Source organism: Mastomys coucha, unplaced genomic scaffold (assembly GCF_008632895.1).
Source record: "Mastomys coucha isolate ucsf_1 unplaced genomic scaffold, UCSF_Mcou_1 pScaffold20, whole genome shotgun sequence".
NCBI classification, from domain to species: Eukaryota; Metazoa; Chordata; class Mammalia; order Rodentia; family Muridae; genus Mastomys; species Mastomys coucha.
Genome location: NW_022196903.1, coordinates 106,558,947 through 106,578,202, shown reverse-complemented (window position 1 = coordinate 106,578,202; position 19,256 = coordinate 106,558,947). Strand labels below are relative to the sequence as shown.

Here is a 19,256-nt window from a genome sequence, read left to right as displayed (position 1 = left end):
ACCAGGCTGGCCTTGAACTCAGAAATCTGCCTGCCTCTGCCTCCCAAGTGCTGGGATTAAAGGCGTGATCCACCACTGCCCGGCTAAAAACATTCTATTAAACTTGTATTTGTATGATTGTTGTTTTGAAATAGGGTCTTACACTAAAGCCCAGGCTAGTCTGGAACTCACTGTGTAACCCAAACGTCCCTTGAACTCAAAGTAACCCCTTTGGTGGCCTCCTGAATATTAGGAGGCATAAGGCTGAGTCCTACATGTCTAGCTGTGATGGCTAATCTACATCATCATCTAGACTGGACTGGAAAGCCTAGGGTATTTATAAAGCATGCCCCTGAGGTGTCTGTAGAACCCCAGAGGGCTCTGGCCTAATGGATGGCTCCTCATTGGTGGATTCAGAACTTTGATAGACTGCTAGGGGACTGTAGCACTGTGGAGAGTGGGGCTTGTTAGATAGTTGATTTCCAGGGTGGGTGTCCTGACTCTTACCTATAATCTTAGTACTTGGGAAGCTTGAAGCAGGAGAAATGCTATGCGTTTCAGGCTGGCCTGGGTAACAGCGTAAGTTCCTGGCCAGCCTAGGCTATCCAGAGTAAGCTCCTGTCTCAAAAAAACAAAAAAACCAAAAACACAAAAAACAAAAATAAAAACAAAAAACCCAGCAAAACAATGTTTTTGGCTGATTAAAAAAAATCCTATACTTATTAGAAATAAGCAAGATCAAATCTGTTTTTGGAAAAAAATGGATATTATAATAATTATAACAGTAACAGACAGTAGCAATTAACTCTCGATAGGCCTTGCAGTTGGCGGAGCTCCCTTCAGCCTTGCTGGGCAAGTACAATAGTTAAAGCTGCCTCTGTCTAGGTACACTAGCAAAGCCCGGGGCAGATCAACCCACTCTGTTCCCACGGCACATGGTGGAGGAGCCAGTTGCAGTCTTATTTTCCAGGAAATGAGGCTACCTAGAGGCTTGGAATTGCGCCTCTGAAAATATCTAAGAATATGAACTCATAGCATTAATGACCCTCAGATGACAGTAACCTCCAGTTCACAGATAAGTCAGGCCAGAGGGAAGTGTCTGCTTTAAGACACCTGTGGGGTCAGGACAGGAACCCAGGTCTTGAACTGTGTCTCACAACAGATCCCAGGACTCTAAGGTTGCCTGTGGAAGTGCTGGAGCATCTTACCTGCTTATAGATGAGCTCAAAGGCTCCTGTGTCACAGCTGCGGTCCAGCCGCCGGTCGATGACCACGCGCAGGGTATCTGCTTGCACACCAGCACAGAGGCGGGCAGTGACGGCCGTGGAAGGTGCCATGGTGGGGCTGGCATTGATTTCAATCAACCAGGGCTGGAAGTCTTCCCCAAACACAAAGTCAGCCCCATAGAGCTCAAAGCTGGCCTTCCGGCACTGCACGTTATCTTGGGAGGTCTGCAGGGCGTGGATCACAGCAGCCTTCATGCCAGGCACAATGACACTGGACCAGGCCTTTGGGGCATCTACCTCCTGCAAGTGGGCCTGAAACCTCTGGCTGGACCACATGTTATCTGGGGGCAGCATTGGGTGCCGGTGACAGGAAGCCTCCAGGTGTCTCTGGATGGAGTTGTTACACAGGTGCACAGAACTAAAATGGGACGGGACAGAGAGTCAGGCTCAGCCCTGGAGCCCCGCACCAACCTCAGGGCTTCAGACAAAGTCCTGGGTCAGCCATTTTGGTAAGCTTAACTGAGCCTGGCCTCTGCTGAAAGATGAATAGGACAGAGTGTGTCCTGCCCAATTCCCACCCCATTCACCTAAGGCCAGGGCTAGCACATGCTTTGAGCCTACTCCCAGTTCACCCTCTCTGTGTGTGGCAGGGAATAAGACAGGGAGAGAATGATCCCGAGTCATGAAAGGGTTGTTAAGCCCAAGCTTCACCAGTGACTAGCTGGGAGATCCCAGGCAAACCATTTAACCTGTTTGGCCACATATCTCTAAAATAGCAATAACTCACCACTTCATTGTTTTAGAAACGACAGTGATACAGTCAGGCAAAAACACAGCATGTAAAGTGCCTAATGACAAACAGCTCCACTGCACTGCTCTTCTAGTCTCCAGGCGTGGAAACAAGCTAGCCTTTTTCTTTGAGATGGTCTCACATAGCTCAGGCCAGATTCAAACTCACCAGGTAGCTGAGGATGACAGTTTACACCTGATCGCCCTGCCTCCACCTTCCAAGTATTGGCATCACAGGCAGCACTACTGTACCTGGCTTGATTTGGGCTGTCTTGGTATCCCATGTTCTGGGATTATAGTAAAGAGCTACCATACCTGGCTTGTTTCATCCTGAGAGTAGGTTCTCACTATATAGCCCAGTCTGTCCTTAAACTCCCAACTCAGCTTCCCAATGCTGGGATCACAGACATGGACCACTGTGCCCTGCTACAAACAGGCGTAAGTAGTTTTTCACCTTTCCAGAGGCACACAGCTTGATGCTGCAGAGATGAAATTTGAATCCAGGCCTCTTGAAGGTTTCTTCTCATCCCACAAACAACCCACAAGCTGCCTTTCCTCTCTCAAATTCATCTTAGTCTGCCTTTACCTAGAGCTATATTTTCTTTGTAACATGGATCACCTGCTCTCCCAGTGGTTCTCAACCTATGGGTTGTGACCCCTTTTCACAGGAGTCATCTGAGATCATCAGAAAAAAAAAGATATTCACATAATTTGTAACAGTAGCAAAATTAGTTATGAATTTAGTAGCAAAATTAGTAGCAACAAAAAACAAAATTATAGTCAGGGGTCACCACAGCTGTATTAAACAGTGGAAGCATGAGGAAGGTTGAGAATGACTCTTCCAGTCTGCTAGCCATAGTTACTCAGGTGCATTGCTAAGATGTAAGCCCTTGAGATCTGGGATCTTGTTTGGTTCATTCCTGTATCCCAAGGGAAAGATGGTGTGTGTGTGTGTGTGTGCAGCCTGCTTCCTTGCCTGCAGAGTCTGTGGTCTGAAATCTAGCCTGGATCTAAGAGTTCACTGTTCTGTTTGTCTGCTGACTCCCACACTAGGCCAGATAGTCAGGGGAGGTGGAGGGTAGGCTCACTTGTCCAGGTTCTTCAAGGAGAAGGGCTGTGTGGAGAAGCGGATATAGCTGTCTCGGTAGAACCACACAGTGAGTGGGTTCCAGTCAGTCACCAGGAACCACTGTCTCAGGTCAAACTTGGTGCCGAAGATAAGCAGGGGCCGCTCAATGTACTTCTGCACAATCCACTTGCCATCCTTCATCAGCATGGGATTGCAGTCCACCAGCTTCAGCATCTCATCTAGGTGGTCCATGCACATAATCCCTGAGGGGAAACCAGGCAGTCAGGGACCAAGAGGTCAGGCTGTGGTCACAAGTGCCAGAGGACCATGGGTGCCCCTCATCCCCACAGAACCTAAGGCTGCCCTCCCCGACCCCAAGTCAGAACCACCTTCCCTCTAGCAAAGCAAAGAATTTAAATAATTTTCTAATTAATCATTTAATAAACTTTGTTTTGCTATCTACAGGTAAAAATTTAACTGGAGGTTAGTTGCTGTTCTTGTAGAGGAACCCAGCAGTCATATGGCATAACTTCAGTTACAAGGGCTCTGGCACCCTCTTTTGGTCTCCATGGGCAATGGGCATATACACAATGCACATAAATACAGTAGGCAAAACACATACACATAAAATTAAAAAATAAAGAAGGGCAAGATGGCTCAGTGGGTAAAGGTACTTGTCACCACGGCTGATCACCTGACTTCAGTTCCTAGAACCTACACAGTGGAAGGAGAGGACATAGCCTGTAAGTTGTCCTCTGACGTTCTTGTGCATACACAACGTAAAAACATTTGGATGGTGTGGACCATGTCATACATTATTTTCCTCTGGTAATTATACACTGAAGCCTTCCTCTCACTATCCAGGGTGAAGCCAGCTGCTGTGCCAGATCCTCTGGAGCTTTCTGGGTTCCACACCTATCTGCGCTTTGCTCTCATGGGTTCCTATGGAGCTCTGCGAGGCTATGGGATGAAGCTCAGCAGATGTCACCTCACCTGTTACTAGTTATCTGTGCAACCAACTCTGGCTACAGCTTCATACATCCAAGAGTACATGTGTCTTCTTTCCCTCTTTTTGTTTCTCTCATTTCCCTTCTCTCTATTTCTTCCTGAGACAAGGTCTCACTATGTAGCTCTGGCTATCTTAGAACTCAGTATATAAACCAGGCTGGCCTCAAACTTAGAGAGATACCTCTGCCTCTCTGCTTCTCTGCCTCTCTCCCTCTGCCTCCCAAGTGCTGGGATTAAAGGCTAGTGCCACCACGCCCGGCTTGCTTTTCCACTCTTTTCCTTTTATTTATTTTGTGGCAGGGTCTTATGTAGTTCAGGCTGACCTCATACTTACTGTATAGCCAAGATGGCCTTGAATGATGTTTTTGCTTCCTCTTGGGATTATAATCAAGTATACAGATACACTTTCCCTTTTATTTGTTTTTATCTTATGTGTATGAGTGTTTTCCATGTCTGTTTTGTGGATCTCCTGGAACTGGAGCTACACTGTATTCGCTTTATGAAACTTCACTCAAATTGTACTTCACTTATATGCAGATTTTTTTCAATAAAGAATATCACTACAAGTTTTCTGTCTATTTCTTGGGAGGCCCTCTACAGTCTTTAAAGGTGGAGTTGATGCTGGACTCTCCTGTGCACACGGTGGATCCACTGATGTGACTGAATAAAGGTGAGGCCCAGAAAATATCTTAACAAAAGTGAGAGGCAGAGCAGCCATGTTGGTGGGATGAGCTACATTTAGATTTTACCTGACAGGAAGCCCTGGTGCCACATCCATTACACAACTGAGAAAACTGAGATTCAGAGAGGCAAATTGACTTGTTCAAAGTCATATAGTATATTAATAATAGAACTGAGATTCAAACTGACAGTGGGGCAGATTAGCCTCATTGGCTTCTAATAGTAGATAAAGGTACTAAAACTAGAAGAGGTTGCTCCCCCACCTCGGCCTCGGGACTTGGCTCCAGGCTTCACGATCCAGATGTTCCGATCCCCCTCCATGTCCATCTGGGGTACCACGGCCTGAAGCTGTTGTAGAATGTCTTCACAGCGCTGGACTTGGACCTCCAGGTATCTGAGTTCTGCTCCTTCACTGTGTGGAGACAGTGGGACTTGGGGAGGGTGGGGCCTGGGGCCAGATGAGAGGATAGGATACCAGGAGACATAACCCCAACCCCACCCCTGCTGTGCTCTAACCTGCTTTGCTCTTGCCTGCCCCTGAGACAGGGGCACCTAACCTATCCAGACCACACCCCTCCCCAACTCTACATGCCCCATTCATTACTTTTTTAAAAAAAGATTTATTTATTTATTATATGTAAGTACACTGTAGCTGTCTTCTGACACTCCAGAAGAGGGCATCAGATCTCATTACAGATGGTTGTGAGCCACCATGTGGTTGCTGGGATTTGAACTCAGGACCTTTGGAAGAGCAGTCAATGCTCTTACCTGCTGAGCCATCTCTCCAGCCCCAATGGGTAGCACTCAGAACCAAGCACCCAGGTGAGGTCTTCCCATTGGTCTGGTTCGTCCTCTCAGTGGCTGTGTAGGGAAGTATTAATTAGACTGTCTTGGGGAAATGCCAACTGAAGCTGGGGATGTTAAAGGACCTTCCCAAGGCTACACACCAGGTGGAGTGACTGAGCCAGGATGCAAATGCCTGACTGCATCTCCCAAAGGTGCTTTCAAAGACCCGTCCTCCTAATCTGGACTTAAGGTTGGCTAATGGTCAGTCCCTTCTTAGCTTAAGACTGCTCAGGCCTCACCAGGATTTGTTTTTTTACTCACCATACACCCTCCCATACCACACATCCACTTGCTCAGCTACTGCCTGCCCTCTCCTACTGGCCTTTCTACTGTGTGGTGCCAAGGCTTGAAACCAAGGCCAGCTAGGCTGGGCACACACTGTCCTCTGGGCTACAAGTTGAGCCGGCAGGGCCAGCTTCTGTGGGATTTGTTCTGTGCATCATCTCCCTCTCCCACACAACCCCACCTCCACACACCCCCAATCCCCCCCCCAACAACTTAGCAGGTGCTCTCCAAGTCTGTCTACTGAATGATTTGGTTGTGGGAAGCTGGGAAGAATTTGGCATGCTGGGGTTCACAGGAAAGGGGGGAGACCCTGTCCCCTACAGGATGGAGAGTTTCCCTCAGCTATAATTCATACACTGTTTCAGGCGGCTACCTCCATCACTGTGAAAACGATATGTGAAATGCTTCCTGGCACTAAGAGAAAAGTATGAGGTAGCCCTGTCATTCTCTGCTGCTTAAGAAGGCCCTGGTTGTTTGCTGCAGCTCTGGGTCTCCCGATCCCATCACTTATCCAAAGTTTCTTCAGTCTGTTTCTTTCGGTTAACACCGTCCCCCTTGAGACCCTTAGAGCTTCCACCTAGTTGGCTGCAGGCCTCCCACCTGAGGGCTGGCCCCCTACAGAGCATTGGCTCTGGAGCCTGGCACACTGATAGGCACATGGGTGGTGCTCACCAAGTGCTGCCAGATCCTGCACCCGGCCTACCCAGCCTCCTGCCTTCTACTACTCAAGCGCCTTTGCCCAAAGCGAGGTCTAAAATATCACCCTTGTTCTTCCCAGCCCTCTCATTCACACTAAAAGATTCTGAATTCTGCATCAAGGAAACTTGTTAAATTCACTATGTTTAATTCAATGTCTTCCAAATATGACTGACCACAAAACTCTTGTCTTGCCAAGTGGTGGTGGCACACGCCTTTAATCCCAGCACTTGGGAGGCAGAGGCAGGCAGATTTCTGAGTTTGAGGCCAGCCTGGTCTACAGAGTGAGTTCTAGGACAGCCAGAGCTACACAGAGAAACCCTGTCTTGAAACAAACAAACAAACAAACAAACAAAAAACCCTGTCTTGTGATATCTACTTCCTTCCTATAGGAATTAGCATCCGGTGTCAGGCAGTGACAAATGGCTTCAGGATCAAATCTAAATGCCTAAGAGTCCTATTCTGAGTGGACAGCACAAGCCTATGCTGACCTCACAATACAAGCTATTAAAAAAGTTTATTTGGAAATCTCAGTGATGTTTCTGGGATCATAGAGCTCGGGGGATGGAAAGAAATGAACTGGAATTTAGGTCTACTGAAAACCCAAGCTTGGGCCTACGCTGATGGAGCCAGTGAGAGCTTCTGAGGGTTCCTGAGTAGAAGCATCCAGGACAGAAAAGGGGGTGGGGTAGGAGGGCTTGGGCTGCACTGGATCTTCCTCTGAGGGGCTGACTGTAACTCCGGTGGCCCATGCACAGAGCCCTGCCCTATAGGAAACTTACTGGACTATTTGGTAGTAGCGCTGAAGGAAGAGAGACCAATCATCGGGGCTGAGGTACAGCGGGGCATTGGGGTCCTTGTCAATGTCTTTGTGGGCTATGCTGCTGAGATGCTCCTCGCATGCACACAGAGCCTCATCCACAAAGTCTGAGGACACTGTCACTGGTTTCTTTTCCGGTTTCTTGTGCTGTGTATCTTCTGTAGGAATAGAAGGACCAGTAAACAGGCCATTTCAAAGCAGGAAATGTGACACCTGCTATGGCCCTTCCTTGACCTGAAACCTATCACTTACCTGAGGCCTGGCCCTAAGGCACCTAAGGCCCAGAGTGAACTCAATCCCCAGCCACCCCGGGACATGCCCCTCAGTCACCTGAAACTGCTCTAAATTGCCCTGAAATGCTAGCATTTCATCCCTGCCCTCCACTGTGCTTGTACCTCCCACACCAATAAGGCTTCAGTGTAACCGTCACCAAGGGTTTGAGAGCACACCGACTCTAGCACCCACCTGCAGCTCCATATCCCTGGGCTCCCTGACACATCTTGGCCCTACAATGTACCTGGGAACCTTGGCCTAGGTGAATCCAGGTACACGTGAAGCCAAATCTGACATAGCTTCCTACACCCCACAGGATACCTGAAATCCATCCCTTCTCTCAGAATCCTAGTGGATATCTACAGCCCATAAGCCCCAAAGTGCTACTGCACATGTGCAAATGGATCACTCGGCTGGAAGGGATGCACCAACCCTAGCTTCGAGGACCTGACGCCAGCTCATGACCTCGGATCAGACTTTTGCCTATTTAAAAACTGACATGCAACCAAGCCCTCAAATGCCCACCTACAGCCTGACCCATACTTTAGCTCAGCACACAGAAGTTCAAGTGCAGGGTCTCTGGCCACAGAGGGTTCCCTGTGGCCCAGGTTCTGGCACTAACAGTCTTTAGTACCTAGTCTACCTAGGTCAAATGACAGCCATCAACTGCATGTGGGGTTCCTCTGAAAGGGGCAAGGACTTTTTTCTTTCCAGTAAAGCTGCCCATTTCTTCCCAGAGTCCCTTGGCCATGGAGCCCCATTACTGCAAAGGGGGAGGGGAAACCATATAGATTGGACCAGCATGCAGAAGATTCCTATGCCCCTTCCCCTCCCAGATGTTCCTTATGCGCAGGCACAAGGGTTCTTGGGGGACATCTGTACATTGCTGTGTTCCTGTGCGTCCTCCCCTGAGATCGTGAAGTGGTTCTCACAGGCAGGGATGGGGCTGTGTGGTCTCAGCCTGCCTCTCTAAAGTGCTCAGTCAGATCCATTAAACGGCTGAGCAATTAACAAATGACAGGTGTGGGGTAAGTGCAAGGGTAGATTTCATTTCAGGATGATAGGTGGTAGACAGAGGATGGACAAGCAGATAGGAAGACAGGCAGAGGGACCTGTGCCAGGGCAGGAAGAAGGTGGGAGTGGACAGGTGGATGTAACATGGTAGGCAACTGAAGGGACAGGCAGGGGGTTATGCTGGGGCGGACGGCTGAGAGAATGAACTGAGGGTGGCTGGGTAAACAGGGTGAATGATGTTCACAGATGGGAAGAGGGCCAGAAGGGCTGGAAGCAAAGGCTGCAGTCTGGTCGTAAGTCTTGAACATGTAGATGAAGGAATGAGAGGATGGCTGGGCACATACCTGTGGGAGTGGAGGGAACCAAGGCACTTACCTAGGGCCACTTCCTCTCTTGCCTGGATGGAGATGGACTGTGACTTCCCTTCCAACTTCACCACCATCTTGAGAACGTTGCGGGCAGCTGTCAGCCAGAAGTCCTCTGCTCCCAGGCAGGGATATCCTGCTCAGCCCCCAGGCTCCAGGCCTCTCCTTGTTCTGGAACCTCACCATGGCTTGCCCCATTTGGATCCAGAACCTCATTACCTGTCTCACTCTAGCACCTGGTTCCTATCCCATCTATTAAACATCAGCCCCACAATGTGACCAGACTCTCTTTAGCAGTAGCCTGGACCAGTTTAATTTCTTTTTTTCATTTCTTTCTTTCTTTTTTTTTTTTCTTTTTTTGAGACAGGGTCTTGCAGTTTCAAGCTGTCTGGCTTGGAACTCACTAACTCACTATGAAGACAAAGCTGATCTCAAATTTGTGGCCATCCTGCCTCTGCTCCTCCCCACTGTGGGGATTACAGGTGTGACTACCACACATGGCCCTCTTTGTCCATTTCTGATATTCTTTTTTTTTTTTTTTCCGAGACAGGGTTTCTCTGTGTAGCCTTGGCTGTCCTGGAACTCACTCTGTAGACCAGGCTGGCCTGGAACTCAGAAATCCGCTTGCCTCTGCCTCCCAAATGCTGGGATTAAAGGCATGCGCCACCACCACCCGGCCTCCATTTCTGATATTCTAACTTGAGGATCAGACCATGGCCTAAATTCTATCTCAGGTTTGGGACATAATTTAAAAGCTGTCATCTGATCTGGATCCAAATTATGAACTCAGAACCCATGTTGAAGCAGGAACCTACTTTGCCTTAGAGACCCATAGCCTTTTGTGGAACCTGGTCCAGCCAGTAACTTATGTAGACTCAGACAGAACCAACCCATCCACCTCTAGAACCTGCTATAGTGGACAAGCCTGGCTCCCTAGGCTTCTTTGAATGCCAAGGTTGGCTTATGAATGGAAGACCCATTAGAGGGAGGAAAGGGTTGGAGTTACAGAGGGCATGAGGGGAGACTTGCTATTTTCTACTGTGGGACACACAGCATGAGGGAGCCAGGCCTGTGATTGGAGTCCCCTTACCTATGAAGGCTTTCTTGTCATCCTCTGCCCCCAATCGGTAGCATCGTGGGAAGAAGGAGTCAGCATCAGCCTTATCAAACCAGGGCAGATTCCGGAGGTTGAGACAAAGGCCCACCTATGGAGATAGCTGCTGAAGCACCAGGGGGAACCCAGAGAGTGTCAAGGGGCTCCCCTCCCACAGAGCATATGACCAGACACTCAGGAAAATGGAAGACCCTGCCTGGAACCTCCAACCCACTTGCTAGGCCTGACTTGATTTCCAACTTCAGGTTTGCCCAGCTGAGATGGCCTCTGGTCCCTCCGCCCACTCTTTCCCATCCATGCTCTACCCTGGAAGCCTTTATAATTCAATGGCTCTCAACCTTTCTAATGCATCAACCTTTTAGATACAGTTGATGTTGTGGTGAACCCCAACCATAAAATTATTTTCATTGCCACTTCATAACTATAATTTTGCAACTGTTATGAATTGGAATGTAAAGATCTAATGCACAGGATACAACTCCAAGGTTGAGAACTGTTGACACAGGAGTTGCTGATTAAAGCTTTCATCCTTAGCACAACCTTAGACAACAGGCTGTTGCTGGCACTCTCATCTAAAGATGAGGAAGCAGAGGCTTGGAGAGGTAGAGCCACTAGCTAAGAAACCCAGGAAAGACTCAATAAAGCCAGTAGATAGATGTGCTCTGTTCAGGAGGCAGGGCCCCTTTGTACACGATAGATTCCATGGGAAACGAGCACACAGTCATCATGTCAACATAGGTCAGATGGAGTTTGAGAACATCTGCATTCTCTGAAGAACCTTCTCTGACGGACAAGTTCAGCAGGAACTGAGTGTCCCCTCGGGTCTCCCTGGGATGCCTACCTTTGTAGTGAAGGAGCCTGCACGGGCGTAATGGTTTATCATCTGATCCTTGGAAAGAAAGCGACAATCCAGCACATCCCGCCTCGTGGTCCAGATGAGGTAAGGGGTCTCATTTCGAACCATGCGGGACTGGAGAGAAGGGGAGGAGATGGAGACAGGGAGACCAGGGGCAAGCTTCTCCCTGCCCTGCTGTACAGAAAGGAGAGGAGGTGTCCTCCGGACTCCCCCATCTCTGAAGAAGTCATGTGCTCCAGAGCACATGCTGGGTGAGCAGACAGCACTCCAGTTTTCCAGCCTCCACTTGGTCTCATATCCCAAGGCACTGACTAAGCTGCATACCACAAGGCCTTGTTCTGTGACCATCAGTGATTTTCCCAGCAGAACAATGACTCTGATCAATGAGCACACAGTACGGACAAAGGTTCTCCATGGACCCAACCTTTCTATCCTTCCTACAACTCTTGGACACAGGTTGATTATTAGCCAGGCTCTGTTCTTTATTTTTAAAGGCAGGCTCTTGCTATGTAGTCCACAAAAGCCTCAAACTCACTAGGTAGCCCAGGCTAGCTTCTAACTCATAATCTTCCTGCTTCAGCCTTCCAAGTGCGGGACTACAAATAGATCCCCCTGTCCCATCATCTCTTTTGTGTCAGGAAAGGCTGTGTCAGCTGTGGTGTGGTGGCCCACACCTATGATCCTGCCACTTGGGAAGCAGATGAAGGTGTGGATCTGAGTTCCAGGCTTGCCTGGTTGACAGAGTTAGTTCCAGGATAGCTAGGGCTACCCAGAGAAACCCTCTCTTTAAATAATAAATAAATAAATAAATAAATAAATAAATAAATTGAAAGGCTGTATGCTGGCAATTTGTGTTGTGTCTTAGTGAGCTGAGGTCTGTGGGTGTGTTTGTGGGGTCTGTCACTCTTGTGTTTCATCTGTGGAATGCACTAACCCCACCTAGAGGACTGAAGGGACTGACTCAGAAGACACTTAGAACAAGGCTCAAAATGGATGTGGTGGTGCTTGCCTGTAACTAGAACACTCAGGAGGCTGAGGAAAGAGGGCCTTGAGGTCAAGGCCAGCCTGAACCTCACCCGTATAGTGGGACCCTGCCTTTTTGTTGTATACAAAGATTTTTTATTCGTTTGTTTTTTAGACAAGCTTTCTGTGTATGTAGTCCTGATCATCCCGGAACTCATTCTGTAGACCAGGCTGGCCTTTGCCTCCCAAGTGCTGGGATTAAAGATGTATGCCACCAACACTTGCCTAGGACCCTGCTATGACTGACGGTAACCTGGAGCTAGGAGTTAAATTTTCTAGGCCAAGTTTCCTTGGTCAGGGTATTTTATTACAGAAACAGAAAGGAAATGATTACAGCCAGCTAGATAGCTCAGCACTGAGTGGTGCTTGCTGCCAAGATCTAACACCTAAACTGATCCCCGGGGAGCCATGATGGAAGGAGAGAATCCTTTGCCTTCCACATGTGTATGTACAGGCCCATACTCACATATACACATATCATACATAGAGAGAAATGGGGCTAAGAGAAAAGAAAAAGAAATAGCAATAGTTCACCTAATCTGGGTGGGGTCAAGCTCAAGTGACCTCTCTTCGCCATCGATACCCTTCAGCTCACCAGCATCTCTCAAGTTTTTATGTGGCTATTTCCATGTATAGGAGTATCTGTTTGTGTGTGTGTGCATGTGCATGTGCATGTGAAGGCCAGAATACAATCTTGGATCCCCAATCCATCTTGGCTTTTTTATTCTGTTTGTTCTGGATTTGTTTGTTTGTTTGTTTTTGTTTTTTGTTTTTGATTTTTCCAGACAGGGTTTCTCTGTGTAGCCCTGACTGTCCTGGAACTCACTCTCTAGTCCAGGCTGGCCTCAAACTCAGAAATCTGCCTGCCCCTGCCTCCCAAGTGCTGGGATTAAAGGCGTGTGCCACCACCGCCCGGCTGTGGTTTGGTTTTTAAGAGTGTTATTTGTTTTTGTTTCAGGCATGTGTTTTGCCTGCAAGTATGTCTGTGTACCAAATTCATGCAGTACCCAGGGAGGCCAGGACAGAGTGTCAGATTCCTTGGAACTGGAGTTACAGCTGGTTAAGAGCCATCATGTGGGTGCTGAGAGTCGAATCTCTGGAAGAGCAGCCAGTACTCTTGACCCATCTTGGTTTTGCAAAAGGTCTCTCACTGGACTAGAGCTTATGCAGGGCACTCTGCAGGCTGGCCAGCAAGCCGTAGGCCTCCCCAGCACTGAGACTGCAAGTTTTTCACCACCACACCTGGCATCTTACATAGCTTCTGGAGCTTGAACTCAGGGCTTCCCTTTATTGAAGGATGCATATCACCTTTGCTTATCTCGTGGCTTTTAAAGCCATTTCTTACAGCCTTCATTTGCCAAGGGCAAAGGATAGAGATGAGCAAAATAGTCTGTACTTGGTTAGAAACACCATCAGTGCCACCTTGAGGATGTGTTTATCCTATCTGAGCCCCAGAGAGTCCCTCACCACTGTGTGCAGACCTAGCCAACTATTAGAGAAGCAGTCTGTTTTCTCAGACTGGAAGCTGGGGTTTAGAGAAGGAAGGATACCCAACTAGATGTTCTTTCTCTACCAGCCTCCTGTCTTCTACTGACCCCCAGAGTCCTCACCATCAAAGCATGTATCCCATCTAGGTCATCAAATTCCAGGAAACCATCCAAGTCCAACAGCTGCGACTCCCGAAACATCTCATTCTCTTCTTCATCCTCTGTAGATGTGAAGGATGACTCATGGAACTGTGTCTATGCCCCACAGCCCTTTAAGGTCTCAACCTTGGACCAGTGGGAAGCAAAGGAAAAGGATTAAGAAAGGACAGCTTGTAGACAAGGAGGGACCTACTCACCATCCTCCGTGGCATCGCTATCACCTAGCATGGAGCTATCTAGATCCTTCTGGGGTGCTGGCAGGACTGTGCCCGGGGGATGCACCATCTTCTTCTCTACCCAGCCCCTCTGGCGCAAGAGACACCGGATCACTGGGTATCGGCCATGAATCATAAAGATCTTCTTCTGCTGTAAGGTAAGAGGCAGTAATGTGCTTCAGCATCAGAAATATTAGGAAGCAATGGTGAACCACACAGGATATCTGCCTTCAGGGAATTTTGATATCCCTGTAGGAGGTAGCTTATAAACAAAGAGAAAAATAAACATGTATAGCTTATAGTTGTTTATGTGGCAAGCAGTTACATGCACCATTAGGAACAGTTTGCATTTTAATTACCTACTGGAGGCACACAGAGGCTAAACAGTTTCTCCAAGATCACACAGTAGTCAAGTGACAGAGCAGAGCTTTCTTCCTTTCTGTTTTGGTGCTGGGGATTGAGACCAGGGCCTTGTACATATTAAGCATACATTCTAACACTAGTATTCCCAGCTTCCAGAGTAATATATAGTCAAGGCTAACTGGCAGCGAGCCATGAACACAGAGCTGAGCAAATGGCAGGTCAAGCAGAGTGAGGTAGCGTGTGCAAAGGCCTGTGCAAAGGTCCAGAGGATAGCTAGAAGAGGGAAGGAACTGGGAGGCCAAGGAGAGTCAAGTCTGGAAAATAAGAGCTCCCAAGATTACAGGGAATATGACTGGACTGTGGAGAGCCCCATGGACCTTAACATTTGGCCTTATATCTTATATAAGAGGAAAGAGACACTAGGATAAGAGAGGAAGTAAATAGAGAATTTGTAAGTTTACATGCAACTGCATGGAGAACCATGCAGGAGGGAGCAGGCACAGAGGCAGATCCTCAGAAGGCTGCCATGGTCTGAAGGACTGAAATAGCCAGAATGAAGGGGGTACCATAAACACTGGGGAGGAGGTGCTAGGCCTGAGACTAATTTTGGAGGTGGGGATGTTGGATGAGTTTGCTGATGGATGGAAGAGACTGGAAGAATGGATTTCTGGTTTCTGAAACAGAGATGGGAAAACTGGATACCAATGGGATGCAAGTGTGAGATGCTGGCAAGCTCTCTGGGTGGAAACATCAAACTGACAGCTGGATCTCCAGGTTGGAGGCAGGGAAGGGGTGGTACAGGGCATGGTGTGACTTTGGACTCCCAAGCTCAAGGAGAGAGGCCTGTGGAGAGGGACCCAGGGGATCATGAACATCTGGGAAATCTTCAGAAGCAAGAGACCAAGGAGCAAGCAAGGGAAACCAGTGTGGAGCCAGCCAGCCAGCCAGCCAGCCAGCCAGCCAGCCAGCCAGCCAGCCAGCCATTCAGCCAGGGAAGGGTGGGCTGTGGGGCCCATTTGTGACGCACTGTGCTCCAACAGGAGAAAGCAGTTTAAGGGTTTCAGAACTTGGCTGGGTACCAGGATCGAAGATGAGAGTTATTTCCAGTGGGAATGGGATAGAAGGCAGGGAACAGGGCTGAGGGAGCTAAGGAGTACATCCTCGCGTAGTGATGATTCAGCCAAGACTATGGACCTGAAGAAAGACTGAGGATGGAGGTGGGAGACACTTTCAGAAGCATAAAGATGCAGGTGTGTGTGTGTGTGTGTGTGTGTGTGTGTGTGTGTGTGCCTTTTATGGATTTATTTTTTTAAGGATATGACAAACTAGTAAGTGTAGCCACCACTACCACCACCACCACTCCGTTCCCTCCAACCTTGACAGCTCTCTCTACGTGGATTTTGGCGTTTCTGAGTCGGCCCACGTGGTGAGGTCCCTTGCTGAATCCTCGCCAGAGTAGTAGGGAATCTGCAGAGAGATGCAAAGCAGTAACACAGAAAGCTAGAGGCTTGGCCCGGGACTTCTCTGACTTCAGGTGCCCACCCTCCCTTGCCCCCACCCTATATCCGGACGCCCAACCTCCAGTGCATTCCAGATGCCCCATCCCTTCCACCTGCGTGGCCTCTGCTTGCAGCAGATAGGGTGTCAGGGCCACTCTGCGTCTCACCATCAGGCGGCGGCAGGGCATCAGGAAGGGGTTCATCCGTGGTCGGGGGGACCAGGGAGCAGACGGGTTCGGGGTTCACAGTACCCAGAGCACCGGGCACAGACGACTCGCCAGCGCTGCTTAGATGGCGCGCAGGCGACGGGCTGTAATCCCCTTGGATGTCGCCACAGCGCGCCACCTCGGGCCTGGCGGAGGCGGGGCCAGGCCATTGGAGCCTCTCAGAAGGCCGGCACTCGGAGTTGAGCGCCCAGGGCCGGCGGGACGAGAAACTGGTGTGGAGCTCGGGTGGCTGCGGCCTCCGGAGCCAGCTGCACACCGAGCTGCCCTCCTGGCGGTACCAGGTGGCCCCGGGCCCCAGCTGCCCCGCGCTCAGGAGAAGCGCCGAGCTGAGGCCCTGCATGCGCCTCTAGCCAGGTTCGCTCGCAGCGCCCACAGCACGCCACGGCCCTGGCGCCCTCTCGGGCCCCGCCCTCTGTTTCCCGTCTCCTAGGAGACCGTTGCTCAGGCACAAACAGACTCTGGTGGAGAGCTCGAAAACAGCGCTGTGTCCTTAGGGACGTCGAACAAGGGGTTTTCGTAGTGATCTTGGCTCTGGACCTTACTTGCCACATAACTGCACTGAGAAGATGGAAGAACGGAGCACTGGGGCTGCCATCAAAGTTCCTTATCTGTGCCTTGGCTCACACACTGAGGCCAAGGGGTAAGGGCTGTTAAGTGGACCCCGATTTCACAGAGCTTAGAGTGTGGAGAAAGGTAGCAAAAAAAAAAATATATATATATATATATATAGTGCTGGTTTAAGCACAGGGGAAAAGCAGTGGGCTGAAATTGGGAAAGGTCGTCTTCCTGTAGTTAAGGTAGTCAGGGGATGTCCTCTCAGGTGACCAGTCAGGCTGAAGGTGGAAATGCAAAGACAGCAACTACCAAGGGAAGAGATGGAATCACATTCTAGCAGTGAATGTCTACAAGTCTCAGCAACTGCCCCGGAGAGGCTAAGGACCTTTCTTTTTCTTCTTTTCAGTTGTTTCTCGAAACAAGATCTCTCTGTAGTCTTGTTTGTCCAGGAACTCAGTCTGTAGACCAGGCTGTCCTCGAATTCAGAGATCTGACTGCCCCTACTGGGATTAAAGGTGTGTGCCACCATGCCAGGCAGAGGCTGGGAGCCTTTCTTAGAGAAATTAAAGGCGGCTGTGAGGCTTGCACCTGGTAAGGGTGGATCAGCCCTGCAGGGCCTGGCTGAAGACAGCAGTAGGTCTTTGGGGATAAATAAGAAAGCCAAGGTTGTGTATAGGATGACAAAGATAAGGGTCAGAGCACATTCCGCCTCTTCCACCAACTTGAAAAAGTAAAACTAAATCATTTTTGTCAACTGAAGAAGTGGAAAGATGCAGAAGTTATGCTTCAGTCTGGCCAAGTCTGTATGTGACCAAGGCACTATCTTTTTTTTTTTTATTTGATTAGATATTTTCTTTATTTACTCAAGGCACTATCTTTAGAACTCACAGAATAAACAAGTGTTAAAGGAGGGGTGGGGAAAGAATAAACGTCAAGACTTCAAGCCAGTACAAAACTTGTCTTAGCATAGCCAATCCCAGTAGAGTTCTGATTCCAACACTTTTGAGACGGGGTCTCATTTACCCCAGGTAGACTTTCAGCAACTAGATTGTCGCCATACCTGTGTTGGGATAGAAGTCATGGTTTTGTGCATGCTAGACAATGCAGTCTAGTAACTGAGCTACATGTCCAGCCACTTGGGTGTGCTGTTTATGTATTGGGGGGAAAGGGACTCAGAAGCATCAAATATTAGAGGCCAACTCTACCAGTGTCTATTCAGGCAGTCCAAGAAGCCAGCTGTCAGCAAATGTGCCTTTGGAGTGAAGGTAGACCCCTGGCCCCCACCTGTCCAGCCAAACCCAACCACAGATTCCCATATATTGGCTAGTAATGGTATTTCCCAGAAAAGAGAACTGGGTGGTTGGCAGCAATCTGGTCTGTTCTCAGAGTGCAAATCTGGTTTTAGGGACTTTGAACCTTGGGAGATAATCCATGGCAAAGCAGGGTTTTGGCTGGCTCACCAGAATAAGGATGTCTTTTGAGGGTTGAGTGGCCAGCTGCCATTTCCTCTTGATCTTCCACCTTCACCAGGAGTACCTCTAACAGTTACTACAAAGCTAGAATAAAGAAAAGCCACGTACCACAAAGGACCTAACTAATTCAAATAAGGCAGGTCACAGAGGTAGTGTCATAAAGGCATGGTAACCAGTCAAGCTGTCCCCACCCCTCCTTTAACACTTATTCTTTTCAAAAGACCCTCTGGGGGCTGGTGATATAGCCTGATGGTAGTTTTGCACAGTATGCTCAAGGCCCTGGGGTCCAATCCCAACACTGGAAAATCTCCCCAAACCAAGCAAATATTCTGTTGCCCATCCAAAAAGCTCAGCATCCCCCCCCACACACCCCTTTTTATTTTATTTGTGACAGTGTACATCCAGCATGGCCTAGAACTCACAGAAGTTCTCCTGTCTCCAATTTCCAAGTGCTAGAATTACCAGTGTGAGCCACCTTGCTCAACACCAAATATTTTCTAAGCTTTCCCTGATACCCTCTCCTGTAAGCATATTTATGGCCCCATTCCCCCTCTTCCAACCAGGAACACCACTCTCACAGGCCTGTCTACACACAGACCTCTTTTTTCCTGGAACTGAGTTTTGTCAAGGTAGGACTGGATGTCAGTACTGATGGCTACTACACACAAGTTACACAGAAGGTAGAGAGATCAACTGCTTCACCTAGTGCTTTTGTGACGGGCATAATGCTATATAGTTCACACATCTCTATATCAGGAAACAGCAAGAGAAAGGGCTGCTTGCTTCAGGGGTGAGCACTATTGACGGACTCCCCCCAAGCATGTTCAATACTGAGTTACCATCCAACACCTGCTGAGCAACTGATCTGACCAAGATGTTCAGGTAGTGTGAAAAATGCCTGCTGTTCAGCACAGGCAAAGTCTTCCTCTTGCTCACAGAATAAGAAATTTGGAGCATACGATTTTGGGCTGTGGAACCGGTTTTCTTATCCACAAAGTGGAATCATGGTTCCTGGGGAATGGAAGCAGGATGTGGAAGCACTGCATCTCTGTCCAGGCAGAAACCACCTTGAGAACGATGCTGCTTGGCTTCAGTTGAAAGGCTCTGAGTTGGGGCCCTTGGCAGGGATCGATGACAAAATTGTCTGGTGGATTGCACCAGACCCAAACACCAGCCACAAGGCTCCAGAAAATCAAACCATGCATTCTTTCGCACATCCACACAGAGCACAAGAC

The 19,256-nt window shown here is 48.9% G+C and overlaps 2 protein-coding genes across 14 annotated transcripts in view; one reads left to right on the top strand and one right to left on the bottom strand.

The window, feature by feature from the left end:
- Window positions 1-4,219, top strand: part of Rpusd3 (RNA pseudouridine synthase D3) — a 13,606-nt gene extending 9,387 nt beyond the window's left edge. The window contains exon 9 of one of the 2 annotated variants that reach the window (XM_031382907.1): window positions 3,928-4,219. In XM_031382907.1, coding sequence (XP_031238767.1) covers window positions 3,928-4,173 — 246 coding nt within the window. In that variant the 3' untranslated portion in view covers window positions 4,174-4,219. The remainder of the gene's footprint in view (window positions 1-3,927) is intronic. The other variant, XM_031382909.1, reaches the window with a different exon arrangement.
- The window catches only part of Ttll3 (tubulin tyrosine ligase like 3), a 23,708-nt gene extending 4,612 nt beyond the window's left edge, over window positions 1-19,096 (bottom strand). For 2 of the 12 annotated variants that reach the window (XM_031382889.1, XM_031382895.1), the window contains exons 1-11: window positions 15,881-16,973; window positions 15,644-15,735; window positions 13,888-14,056; window positions 13,655-13,752; window positions 11,007-11,135; window positions 10,142-10,256; window positions 9,062-9,166; window positions 7,362-7,557; window positions 5,016-5,164; window positions 3,083-3,326; window positions 1,188-1,623 (exon numbers count right to left, since the gene is read on the bottom strand). In XM_031382889.1, the coding sequence (XP_031238749.1) occupies window positions 1,188-1,623; window positions 3,083-3,326; window positions 5,016-5,164; window positions 7,362-7,557; window positions 9,062-9,166; window positions 10,142-10,256; window positions 11,007-11,135; window positions 13,655-13,752; window positions 13,888-14,056; window positions 15,644-15,735; window positions 15,881-16,334 (2,187 nt within the window). In that variant the 5' untranslated portion in view covers window positions 16,335-16,973. Of the gene's footprint in view, window positions 1-1,187; window positions 1,624-3,082; window positions 3,327-5,015; window positions 5,201-7,361; window positions 7,558-9,061; window positions 9,167-10,141; window positions 10,257-11,006; window positions 11,136-13,654; window positions 13,753-13,887; window positions 14,057-15,643; window positions 15,736-15,880; window positions 17,053-18,009 lie in introns of those variants that run through there. The other 10 variants (XM_031382886.1, XM_031382887.1, XM_031382896.1 and 7 more) reach the window with 10 other exon arrangements.
- Between the last annotated feature and the right edge of the window lie 160 nt (window positions 19,097-19,256).